General features: G+C 41.8%; 1 protein-coding gene across 8 annotated transcripts in view; it reads left to right on the plus strand.

Annotated features, from left to right (window-relative positions):
• LOC110985345 (uncharacterized) overlaps positions 1–13,073 on the plus strand; it is a 45,592-nt gene that overhangs the window by 17,352 nt on the left and 15,167 nt on the right. For all 8 annotated transcript variants that reach the window (XM_087145675.1, XM_022246311.2, XM_087145676.1 and 5 more), the window contains 19 exons: positions 443–649; positions 1,305–1,579; positions 2,169–2,313; positions 2,858–3,100; positions 3,282–3,432; positions 4,023–4,306; positions 4,925–5,125; positions 5,368–5,506; positions 6,320–6,499; positions 6,847–6,965; positions 7,101–7,391; positions 7,669–7,834; positions 8,428–8,643; positions 9,287–9,498; positions 10,197–10,302; positions 10,740–10,856; positions 11,416–11,554; positions 11,773–11,953; positions 12,756–13,032. In XM_087145675.1, the coding sequence (XP_087001801.1) occupies positions 443–649; positions 1,305–1,579; positions 2,169–2,313; positions 2,858–3,100; positions 3,282–3,432; positions 4,023–4,306; positions 4,925–5,125; positions 5,368–5,506; positions 6,320–6,499; positions 6,847–6,965; positions 7,101–7,391; positions 7,669–7,834; positions 8,428–8,643; positions 9,287–9,498; positions 10,197–10,302; positions 10,740–10,856; positions 11,416–11,554; positions 11,773–11,953; positions 12,756–13,032 (3,649 nt within the window). The remainder of the gene's footprint in view (positions 1–442; positions 650–1,304; positions 1,580–2,168; positions 2,314–2,857; positions 3,101–3,281; positions 3,433–4,022; positions 4,307–4,924; positions 5,126–5,367; positions 5,507–6,319; positions 6,500–6,846; positions 6,966–7,100; positions 7,392–7,668; positions 7,835–8,427; positions 8,644–9,286; positions 9,499–10,196; positions 10,303–10,739; positions 10,857–11,415; positions 11,555–11,772; positions 11,954–12,755; positions 13,033–13,073) is intronic.

Here is a 13,073-nt window from a genome sequence, read left to right on the forward strand (position 1 = left end):
TGAAGTACGTTGTGTATGCCCATGTTTAAAAAGTTGCGATGAACTGTTGACGTGAACGGCATTCAACCCAACCTACAACTTGCAAGACACATCAAAAGCTAGGAGATTTTCAAATTTTTTTCTGGGTTGAGGAAGGCAGAACTGAAGTCATTACCTCATGATGTACTTAGTGTGTCTTGAAAGTATTTGCTTTTTGCACAGTTAGAGATGTTGGAGAAAGGTGGAAACTTCTGAGCCAAAAAAATTGAATTGAGTTCAGTTAATGCTCTGTGTGCTCACATACCAATGGATTGTAGATTTTTGTTGTGTTTTTTATTAAAAAAAATCGTCCTGTCTGGGGCCTGGATTGTTCAAAATCTTTTGGACCTTCAGAGAAAGCAACCCGGGTGAAAAACTCCTGAGTGTTTTCACTTTAGCATTATCTTAATTTTTTTTCCTGCAGGTAACTGTGGACACCTCAGCCCCTCAAGCCGGAGTGGTGCATGATGGGATACGCGGGTCCAACGAGGTGGACTTTCAGGAGGGCAGCATCCTTTCGGCCCACTGGGAGGGGTTCTTTGACAGGGAGAGCGGAGTCAAGTTCTATCAGTATCTGTTTGATAGTTCGTGCTGGAATGACACGACGATGATCGGTACTGTGAAAGACCGCGTAAGTCAGAGCCATTTGTGGAGAGAGCTGCACCAAGATGTCGTGTAATTAGACACCATTTTGATTCCCAAATAGTTGGCTGTTTTGCCTGCGTATACATTTTTAAATTGATTGCACAGGGGTAAAGGGCTGATCGGAGTTGGTTAATTGAATGGTTTTCCATGTAAATACGTGTCCAGTGATATCCACAGGTTTGTGTTTCCATAGCCAACTGTGGGACCAGTATGGCATCTAACCTGAAGATGTTGCATCTCTTTGCTGTGGTGTATGTTTCTCATGTCAAGGGTCCAATTTCGTGGAATTGTGATGCACAGAACTTGGCTAAGCACAGTACTTCCTTTAAATTGGTTACCAACAAAAAATCCATGCAGTGTGTGCTAGCTTTGACTGGTTCTCATCTGTAATTTGGTTGGCCCATACTTTTGCTAAGCAGTATCACATATCACCGCTGCATGAAGTTGTACCATTCAGAGAATTACCCAAGTGAAGTAGAATTTCTGTGGGGCATTTTGAAAGTTGGTAGCATTCAGCAATGTCATGCAGTTGAAGAAGTGCTATAGGAATGTGATAGGGGGAGAAGGGTGGCGGGGAACATTTGCATTTATAAGCAAATGAGTAACAGGTGTGCACTGTACTAACGCTGTGAATTGCACAGATGACGAGAACTACCTCCACGCATGCGAGTTGGACGGCCCCCTCACCCGGTCTGTATTACGTCACCGTCATCGCATACAACAGGGCCCTGGAACCCTCAGAGCCCGTCTGTTCCGACGGTGTCGTGATTGACACCAGTCCACCGGAGTTGTCACAGATCGCCCTGGGCTACGCTCGGATGTGGCCCGGCCTGGCCAAGGATGCTGAGGGTCGGGTGTGGTTCATCAACGAGCACCGTAGGAAGACAGAGGTGCTCAATGCATCCAGCGGCTGCAGGTATGTAGATGGAGCTGACCCGAGCCCAGTTCATGTGTGGATCGCTGTTTCACTCCCTGCCTTGCGTTTTGTTCCCCAGAATATTTGGAATTTCCTTCACACTTTCATAAGTTTTCTTCATCCTTTCTCCAAAATTAGTTCACAGTTCGTGAACTGCAGTGCCACCGATGGCTTCAAGAATAAAAATAAATTTGCTGCAATGAAAACTTACCAACATATTATTCTGAAAATGGTTTCTGAATCTTTGGAAGTGATTACATTGATTGCTTATGTTCGTCTGACCATTGTTACTGCAGTATACCATCGGTGGGGTGAAACCTTGAGACCAAATATTGAATATTGATGGGTTTTCATTGGTTGTCAGTGTAAAAAAAGGCACATGGAGAAAAGAATGACACACTTTATGGAGTTAAACCCTCCTGAAGTGTAGGAGAAAGGATTGTTACATAAGACCTTACAAATAAAGATTCTTTGTTAAGATTACCTCATATGAAATGGGGATAAAGTAGGAATTTTGCAGAAGATCTAACAAGGACAGTGTACATATGACAGCTTCTGATCAATACTCCCTGCTTGTGCTTCCATTCAGTTCCAGGGCTGTTTTCCTGGATGATTTGTCTGTTTATCCTGAGATGGCTGGCACTAACGACTCCACATCGGTACTCCAAGGAGACCTGGACTGTCTCTGGATCTGGGCCACTGAGCAGAAGTTTTTTCTACCCACTCACAAACATGTAAATAATTATTGTATCGCACCCTTCAAGTTTATTATTACTCTATTACACAAAAAATGAGCAAGGTAGGCAGAAGGTTAACATGTTCAATTTACAGTAATATTCAAAAATATTGATACATTTTGCATTTAGTTTGCGGATAAAGACTGTTCAACAAATTAAAATTAGAAAGGAAAGGAAATAAAGAGGACTGAGAATATGTAAAACAAATTATGTGAAAGGTTGCAGGAGCATTTTTGTTGATGGCCTATTGGAACCATGAGTGCATTTTTGGATCAGACTTTGCTGATTTGGGCTTTCAAGGAAGAGCTAGACTTGGCTTGTCTGAACGGGGGCTCAGCTCAGCTGGACTGATGAACTCAGCTAGGCTGAGGCGGGCTTGGCTGGGCTAGGCTGGGCTGAGCTAAGCTGGTCTTTGCTGGACTGGCCCAGCCTTGGCTTGGCTTAGCTTTGCCAAACTGTGCTCAGCTGAGCTGAGCTGAGCTTGGTTCAGTTGGGCTGAGCTGGGCTTGGACTTTAAAGATCTTAGTTTTTCCTTTTGTAGGTGACTATATCCTGGACCGGGGAAGATGCAGAGAGCTCTATCTATGACTACGAGATTGGTCTTAGCAGTCAACCCTCAAACCCAGTCCCTGACCAACCTTCAGACCCGACTCCTGACCTTGTAACCTTCACATCCACATCAGGCCACGATCACTTTGTGATGTACCATCCCCACATCAGCCATGGATCTGTATTCTACCTTGTCCTGAAGGCAACCAACAAGGCTCAGTTAGCTTCATTCAAGGTGTGTGTGAAAAATGCTTTTGCCAAGTAAAGAGGAATGAAGGCAGTGTTTGAAGTTCGACTTCTTAATCACTTGTTGGGTTATGGCACATTGCCTTTAGTCTGCTTGAAAAAAACCTTCTGAACTTTCGAATTAGTTGAATCCAAAATCGACCACTTTGAATGTTTTGTTTTTTACAAAGGTGATTGGTCCGATCGTTGTTGATACAACCCCACCCATGTTTGTTGGGAATGTCTTTGTACGTGTGGACGATGAGTACCTGATTGCCGAATGGGGAGCTGATGGCTTCATTGATGATGAGGATACCAGCTTGAGGTACCAAGTTGCTATTGGTGAGTTTCTAATTGAACTCGCAGAAATTGTGGGGGAAATCTGGCTACTGTACATATATGTTCTTGTTGTCTTCAACATGAGAAATATTCTGAGTGGGAAATTTTTATTTGATATTTCAGTGTATTTATTATAAACTGGAGGCATCAGTCCCTTGGAAGGTTGATCTTTGTTCACTTTTTAAACTAATGACGATTCAATTTGATTCAGTTCGATTTATTTCGATTCAATAAACGTTCATTTAGAACTCTCAATACTAAGAGGTACAGGTATAAATAAAGCCATAAATCTAGGTTATGAGAGAAAATAATATCAATTATGAAGAGCAATACTTGAAAGCCAAATAAATAAAGCCAGATTAATTGTTACTAATTAAATATGAGATAAGAGTTACTGGAGGAGAGTTGCAAGGCCCTTCATATAAGCCCAAGGCTTGTAACCGGAACAACCTGGACACACTACACAAACTACAGATACACTGAAGCTTAATTTAGATGCACATACACACAAAACAGACGAAAAAGACAAACGCAGATAATCCACAGACAAACGAAACCAAGATGGTGATAACATGACTGCTTCTGTTTTACAGGCAGTAGTCCAGGCGGCACTGAAACACTTCCATATCAACTGGAGAGAGACTACAAAATTGGCCCATGCTTGTCCCGAACACTCTGTGCTGCATTCCTATTGGATGGCCTAGACTGGCATATCCAGGGTGATCATGAGTATTATGTGTCTATCAGGGCACAGAATGGTGCTGGATTGTCAACGGTAGGGACCTCTTCTGTTTACAGACACATCGTGCAGCTGCCGTCCCTGGGTGTCGTATTGGATGTTGCGCCCCCTCAGGAAGCAGTAATTGTCAACTTAGGGGTATGCCCATTAATTGATATACTAGTGTTGATATTTTTAGAGCACCGTTCAAAAGAGGCGAGATTGCATTGACCCAGAAATTAGGTTCGATTGTGGTGATCTTTTCTTGATTTTGGACATGAAATGGCAACAAATTCAAGGTCATCCTCTGCTATGAGGGATCATTTACACTTGGGTTGTATGAAAGAAATGCAGCAAGATACTAACAGTGCCAGAGACGATTTGCTCAGTGTTTTTAGTTTGAGGTTGGTAAGTGTCAGACAGTACTGTTTACATGCATCAGAAACATTGATCCCACTTCTGACACCATATGAAGAGTACTTGACTACAGGAAAGTCTATTCAGTGGATAAAATTTTGTGTGTCTACAGAGACTTTAGTTTGTTCAGTCTCAATTGTCAAGTAATAGATAAATTAGATACAAATAAGCATTTGACCTGAAGTCAACCCTGTTTTATTGTATTTCTGGAAGTATTTTTTGAGGATTGTTCTATATGCATCCTACTGCTACTACATACATTCATTCTACATATCCTGGTAGCTGCAATCTATCTTTTCTAAAAAATGAACCAGATGAAGGGTTTGGCATTCATTCAGTCCTCTTGAATTGTTCTGATAGGTTGCTAAGGACATTGATGTTCAGATGGACACCACAAGCATCTCAGCTCGTTGGTTTGGGTTTGAGCATCCCCACCTTGAAGTCAGCTATGATATTGCTGTTGGGTCGGAGCGAGGTTCCTCAGATGTCAGTGGGAGTTTCATCAGTGTTGGCAATGCAACTTTCTATCAGCTGGATGAATTAGACCTAACACCACTCACGGTGAGCTTGACAAGAAAGGTTGAATTGTTGATGACGAACAAAATTGTAGCTGTGCCATCCCATTGGTCTGCATTATTCTTACCCATTGGTTTCAGTAAATGAGGTCAGAGTACCTGATTACCAGCAATGCTGGCTTTCTTGCTGAGACCAGATTCCAATGGAATTTTATTTTTCCCCTGGGCTGAAGTAGAATCTTCTTAACATTATTAAGATCAGGTATCATTGCTACTTGGTGTCAACAGAGCTATTATGTGACTGTCCTGGCCAACTCTGAAGTCGGAAATGTCAGTGTTACCTCAGACGGTGTCAAAGTCATTCCAAAGGGGCAGATACTGGAGGGGGCTGTGGTAAAGGATGGATTGGGCTGTGACGAGCAGAGTGGTAAGTGTCTTTGTTCGATGTAATGTTCTAGTAGACCAACCTTGTCTTCCTGCCAGGAGCCAACCTAATTGCTGGGTAACCACATAGTTGAGAGCTCTGATCTTTATTGTCCTTGGTGAAATATAACCAGAAATTTTTCCACCCCAGCCTGTTGGAGTGTAGAGGTTTTGATCCGAAGTGCTCAAGCAAACTCCAGCAGCAGTAAATGGAACCACTGCATCCATTTTACAGTATTTGCGCTGTGATGATTATCCCACCTTTCATCTGCTGCTGATTGACCCTGCCAGAATGATAGACAGTCCACCAACAATGTGCTTCAGACATTCCTCAGTAAATATCTACTTTCTCTTAGGTCTCTTAGACCTTTCCCTGTAGGTCTCTCTACTTTCTCTTTTCCCATCAGATCGTCTGTTGCTGGTTCACCCTGTCAGGATGACATCACCATCTGCTACCTGAGACATCTCATCAATTGAATCATCCCTGTAGATCCCTCTTCTTTCTCTTCACTCAAAGTTGCTTGTCTTTGTCTTGTAGGGCCTCTACCATCAGGATTGTCCCATCACTTGTCTGCTGCTGGTCAACCCTGTAAGGATGACATCACCTATCTGTGCTACCTGAGACATCTCATCAATTTTACATTGAATCATCCGTATAGATCTCTCTTCTTTCTCTTGTCCCATTGGATCATCTGCTGCTGGTTCAACCTGCCAGGATGACGCCACCTACCTGTCTGCTACATGAGATGTCTCATCAGTTGAATCATCCCGGTCTCTACATTCTCTTCTCTCACAGTTGGTCATCTTTGTCTTGCAGGGCCTCTACCATCAGGATTGTCCCATCACTCGTCTGCTGCTGATTCACCCTGCCAGGATGACATCTCCTACCAGGCCTCTACCTCGGACATCTCAGCTCGATGGACCATCCCTGAAATGCTTCAGCCCTTTGTGACCAACGTCCTCTTGACCATCGAGCAGGAGGTTGAGGTATATTTTGGTGAGTCATATCAAAATTAATTCCTACCGTGGATTTAGGTCATCCAGGGACTTGTGGAAGTACCAAAAATCAAGGAAAAGTCTGTATTGTGAAGTGTTATAAAATGTACTGCTCTTTTAAAACTTTTTGTCTGTAAATTTATCAGCCATGTAGACATTAAGCATAAGGAACATATCTTTTCATGAGGCAAGACTGTTGGTCGCTTCTGTCTCTGTTTGCTATATTTTAGCATTCAGTATTGATTTTTATATTGCCAGAACATTGTGGAAAAATTTGTTTATTTCTTAATAGTATTATTACAAAAGTCAGTAAAGTGACAAAATAAGTATTTGATTTTTTTTCCTTAGGCGAGGGCAACACTACCATGGTGTGGATCCCATTGCTTGATGATCAAGATCTTGGCATGACATTCCAACATGTTGCGTCTAGTATGGGGTTACATGCTGGAGCCCACTACAGATCAAAGGTATTAGAAAAGAAAACTTCTCTTTCCTGTTGAGTGAAATACCATGCACTTGTTTTACGTTGTAAGGCCTACATGTACAGTGGATAGTAATTTCAGTAGTTTTAATTAGAACATGTTTTTTGATTTTGACTTTAGATTCAGTTCTGCCATACAGTGGTTTGCTTCCAACCCATCGTCACTGATGGATTCTGGGTATTATCCCAACCCCCTGAGGTGGGTCAGGTCACAGTCAGCAACATTGTGACCACCCAAAGCAAGACAGAGATCCAGGTGGGCTTTCAGCCTTTTGCACATGATTACGTCCGTCCTGATGACCCCCAGGAATTGATGGACTTCTATGAGTGGAGCATTGCCGAGGATGGCAGCGATGGAGCCCTGCCAAGTCAGTGGACAAGAATTGAGGATCTCCTGGTTACTAGGGAAACAGTGAGTCAAGTTGTAGTCTGTAAGATGTAAACACTCTGCATGTTAAAATCTAGATTGCTGATTTACATGCTAAAATCTGGATCCACCCTGACAGTCAGAGCCCTGGGTTGATTTAAAATGGTTTTGAATTTACATGCACCTTTAATATCTGGATGACTCAACATCTTTACCTCTTCACAACAGGTTGATAAGAGAGCAGTATCCATTTCAGTTGTCAGCCTTATAACAAGAGATGTAATGTTTGATTACCTCATTTGAAGTCTCGTTTGTTTTCAAGGCCCTCTTCACAGCATCTTCGAGCGGTTCTTTAGACCTGGACGTCTGTCTTCGGCTGTCGGTCAGGGGCTACAACAAGGCCGGCCTGTCCTCCATCGCCAGCGCCGAGATTGTTGACTGTGACGATGTGACACTCATCGTTCCCCACCTTGTCATTGATGCAGATCGTGAGTTTCATATTTACGGCTTGCTCTAGGATTTCCACCAAGTCTGTTGATATTTGCTTTACTCAGTACGTTCCCCGGTGTTTCTGTCGTGTACATGCTGAATCTGTTGGGATTCATTTTTTTAAGATTGATTTTGAACAGCCAAGTTTTTCGTAATAAGAAGTCTGGAGAAAGTTCAAATGTCCGGTCTTGAAAATATTTGTTTACTGTTATGTTCTGACTTTGATATACCAACTGGAAATGTATCGATCGTGTGTCGGCCCTAGTTTGTGAAGCCCTGGAGGAACAGGGTTTAAAGGTTGGTGATTAATAGTAGCAGTTGATGTTGAAAACCACAAGTACATTTCTTGAAAATTAAAAAATTCATCAAGGGAGAAAATTTAAGGGAACCTACAGCCAATCTAGGGGAAGCCTGTGTTGACTGTCACCTATTTACTTATGTTATTTGTGGGAGGAATATTCAAAGCATTTTTTAAGATTTATTGATTTTTATGTCCCAAATTTATGTCAAAATAAAGTTTTATTGCTTGGCCCCCAATGTTGCTGTCTTGATTTACGGAACAGTATATTATTGAATGCATCTTTTGAATTAGATGAAGTTAAGGTGGAGCAGAATGCACTGTGGCCTGAACCGGACAAGAACTACATCTCGTCTACGTCCTTGTTATCGGCCGTCTGGCCAACGCTCCGCCACAGGGCCTACGTCTGGGCAGCTATTGAAGACACAGGCTCCACCGACTTTGGGAACTTGGACAATGGCCTGCAGTACCCCTGTGATCACCCGAGGGCAAAGGCCTGTGGGAAGACAGGTTAGGAGTCCTACGTGGGCTTACAGGGAACACAAAATAAGTGGGCTATACATGTGGCTCCCTGTTGGCAATGTGCCCTCAGGTGAAAGCTGTACCAACCAAGACACGTTTGAAAGAGTAACATTAAAGATGCACTCTTAACATACTGGTTTGCTTCCTAATGCACTCATGGGCACTTCTAACATGGTAGGAACCAACATGGCGGCGCAAGATCGTACCCATGAGAATGAGGTTGCACTTTACTACACTGCTGTCGCCGGATAGCGCTATTTGAAAAGTGTTTAAGCACCCACGATGTAGATTTTTAAAACAGAAGAAGTCTTCAAACTTGTGTTTATCTGCCAGCCTGTTTGTGCACGTAAAATGGGAGTGTAGAGTCAATAAATCACATAACAATTAATGTCATTGTTTGTCAACCTATCCTTAGTTGGAAAGCCTTCAAAAAAGTTGGAAAGGTAGAAGGAAAAGGAAGTTTTGGATGTTTAACAAAGGGACCTTTGTGTATCTGTAATACTGTAAATGAGGGAATTTGACAGTTCTTGTGCCCTTTCTACATGTTCATTGTGTATGGCAGAATTGAGTCGTTTGTGCTTGGCACATTTTTATCTGACCAGCTTTCATGTCAAAATTTCTGTCTTTACAGATAAAGAATTTGTCAACGTTCCCAATTTGTCCCTGGAGCATGGCATGCGTTACCGCATTTGCATCCACGCCGATGAGGTCACGCTGGAACATGAGCTTTGGAAGGAAGAGCTGCCCGCTGTATCCAGCTGCAGTGATGGGGTTGTCGTAGATACCACGCCGCCAACTCCTGGCCCCGTGTGGATAGGCTGGAGCCAACATCGAACCTATCAAGTTAATACGTTTTGCTCATCAGCATGTCTCAGTTAACATTGCTTTAACTAAATCTTTTCAGAATAGACCAGTTAACAGGAGATAAAGAAATTCTCTTTTTGCATCCCGAGCAGAAGTGTTTTAAAATCACATAATTAGATTAATTACATGTATATCATAAGTTCTTTAAATTTAATCAAATTTAAAATTACATCATTCAGATTTTCCTTTAATAGATAAAAATTTTTTGGAAAATAAATGTTATACACTTTCTTAGCTGCATTTTTTGTAGTTAAAAGCATTACATGCCCAGTGCTCTAGACTGAGATATTTGGGAAGGTGGAAAATCATGTGCATGTGCATGTACATGTGCATAATATAAGTTTTTAGTTGTCTTTCAAATAAAAATCTGTGAAAAACCTTTCCAAGGATGTTATAAATCCTGTGAACTACGCAAAGAATTCTTTATATCAAATCAAATCTCTGTCCCAACCCCAGAAAAATGATCTCTGGGGGAACCATCAAACTGATAAATGATGCTGTAGAGTTCTGCTCCTCTTTTTAGATATTTTGTGACACTTTCGCCCGACCAGGTGTGAAGACGCCATAACCGAAATCCATTCTTCCAAAAAATGTACGCACACTAAAAGCTTTAATTATAGAATGTTTAATAATTTTAATATAGAAATAGGTCACTTTGTGTTCCGTTTTGTTGACAGAGTTCTAGCTCTGAGTTGGTGCTACGTTGGGAATCCTTCACTGACATTGAGGAGCATGGCTTGGCACGTCATCACTCCGGGATCAAATACTATGAGTATGCCGTTGGTAAGCAAGGTTCATTTGACTCCAAATGTTTGGGTAGCTCATGAGCAATAAATTATTGCTCAGAAAACTGAAGAGGCTGTGCAAAAAATATACTTGAGTACCAGTCACAGCGAGACTGTGCATTAAATACATTTTAGCTGGTGTCCTGTCCTGTTTGCCTTATGTATATCTTTCAGAGTCAATTGGCATATTTATGTGCTTTTACATTTCTCGGAATGGAATTTGCCCATGTTTGTGCGTGAAGTACTTGAAATTGATTTTCTGGGTTTACAGTTGGTGAGCTATATGTGTCTTTAATTTGAACAGTGTTAGGAGCCATTTCTCTTTCCTGATGTCTTGCATCATCAGCCAGCATATTGGATGTCTCAGAGATCGCCAGCTTCATCTTTTTTTGAGCTGTCATTTAAACCTGAACATATTGCGTGTCCTGTCACCAGGTTCGATGCAAGGTGGAAGTGACGTGAAAGAATTCACCCGTGTTGGCATCAGCAACAGCGCTATTCTACACAACCTGAGGTTGCAGAGTGGACACATGTACTATGCTACAATCAGAGGTGAATATCATGTCAGATAATATCAATGTACATATCAAAGTTTATGATATGAAAGGTCACATGAACTTGAAGTGTACATGTTTGTATACAGCTTGTAAGACCATATCCAGTAGTCATGTATTCTTCAGTAGCTGACTAGTTGAATGTCTTATGTAGTTTAATTCTTTTTTTTTTATGTTCGTGTCAACACATTAATAAATTCGTTGATTTCACCATTAAGTGACGTATCATGGATAGTTGCCGCACCGCAAAGTCACATATGGTGTGTACAAAGTCTATGGACAGTATGTCACTTCGTAGTGCACCAAAATTATCCTATACATGTATGTCATGTGACGACGAATTGGATGTGCCTGCCAGTCAACCAGAATGGAAGCCAAGACTTAGCTTAGTCTATTTGGGGTTAATCACTTTCAGTTCAAGTGTATATGAACTCTCAAGCACGACTTTACATGCATGCTTACCTTTATCTGTGTTGAACTTGGAAGGTTCAAGATGGTATAATGTGCTCCAGGCCTGTTGCTAATGACTGAATACTTGTTTGTCCTCTATTTATCAGCTACTGACTTTGTTGGTCTGTCTTCTCAAGCAACGTCTGAGCCCGTCATTATTGATACGTCGCCTCCTGTCGTCAGTGCTCTCCATACATTGGACATTGGAGGTAGTTTCATTCGGTCAACAACCTCTGTGTCAGCGAGGTAGTGCCAGAAATATTTATATTTGCAGAATTTAATAACTATTATCAAATGTTTCTTATTTTTGCAAGCGGTTTAGAAAGATCCTCATTTCTTCAAATTAAAGACAATAGACATCCTACCTGATGACAGATTTGATTAAAGATTAATTCCGAAGGGCTGAAAGGAAGCAACATGAGCAAAACTTGACTAACAAGAACAGTTTACCTTGTTCACTGCAGTTGGGAGAATATATTTGCTGACGAGGAGAGTGGAATAGCGTATTACGAGTGGGCTGTAGGGTCACATCCAGGCCATGCAGACATCATGCCATTCACTCGCCAGACTTCAGTGTCTGGGGTCAGTGACTCCTCTCGACCTTTGCTCCTCCAAGAAGGTCATTCATACTTTGTTTCTGTGAAGGCAAGTTGCAGGTTTTGTGGATTATTAGTTATTATTACTAAGTTTTTCTGGTAATGAAGCCAAGGATTCCTCAAAAGTGCCCTAGACTCTGTAGCTCAAAAGCCTGAAGAAACCTGTAGAGAGGATACAGTGAGAACAAGTTACAGTTTTGGTGGTGGGAGGAAAACCCCAGAAGAAATATTCTGGGTAAAACCAACGGAATCAGGTAGGGACTGAAAACCCAATCCACATGTGGACCGAGCCGAGCAGAGGTGAAAGGTGATTTGCCTGTTCATATCCTCAAGTGGTGTTTACTGAACATATGTCCGTTTGTGCGATTCCAGGAAGGTTTCAACTGTTTTATGTGAAGGCTTTGTGAATATTACCAGAGAGTTTTGGTATAATTGCCAAGTCCTGAAAAGTCCCCGAGAGGTACTCAGTTAAAACCTTTCAGTTCCAGTTAAGTCATCAACCATCAAATAAAGTTATTCCAATGAACTGTCTAAAAAGGGGCCTTTTTAGCTTTTCCCTGTCAATTGTAACCAGACTTGAGATGTGAATTGTGATTGCCAATAAAATAAAAACTTTAAGATTTGTTTTGTACCTCTTATAATTACCACCTTATGAAGTTCCACAATAAAAGTTTGTACCTATTGTCCTGACTATTTGTGGAGAGGAAAGTCTTACGGTTTGAACTCAGTTCTTTTTCTGTCATGCATGTCAATGAGAAGCCATTTATAGCCTCATATTTGTTAAAAAGAATTTGAATTGTAAGCACCATCCGGTAGATGTTTTTGTGTTTTTCAATCTAATTATTTTTTAGGCTGTCAACAAAGTTGGGTTGACCACATTGAAGAGTTACGGAGCATTTGTGGTAGATGCAAGCCCCCCAATCGCCGGCCACGTCTTTGACGGATCTCTGGCCAATGCACCGTCTAATCACAAGGATGGAGACTTTCAGGAGGATCGCACCGTGATCAAGGCATTCTGGGAAGGGTTTCATGACCCGCACAGTGCCATCCTTGGCTATTCCTGTAGAGCTGGAACTTGTCCAGGGTGCGGCGATGTTGTGCCTGAGCAGCACGTGGGCTTGGACACTGGTAAATCTCACCAAACATCATGCCTGATGATTACTTCCTAC

This window comes from Acanthaster planci, linkage group LG14, assembly GCF_054643075.1.
Source record: "Acanthaster planci isolate LZ-2023a linkage group LG14, COTS_SCS, whole genome shotgun sequence".
NCBI classification, from domain to species: Eukaryota; Metazoa; Echinodermata; class Asteroidea; order Valvatida; family Acanthasteridae; genus Acanthaster; species Acanthaster planci.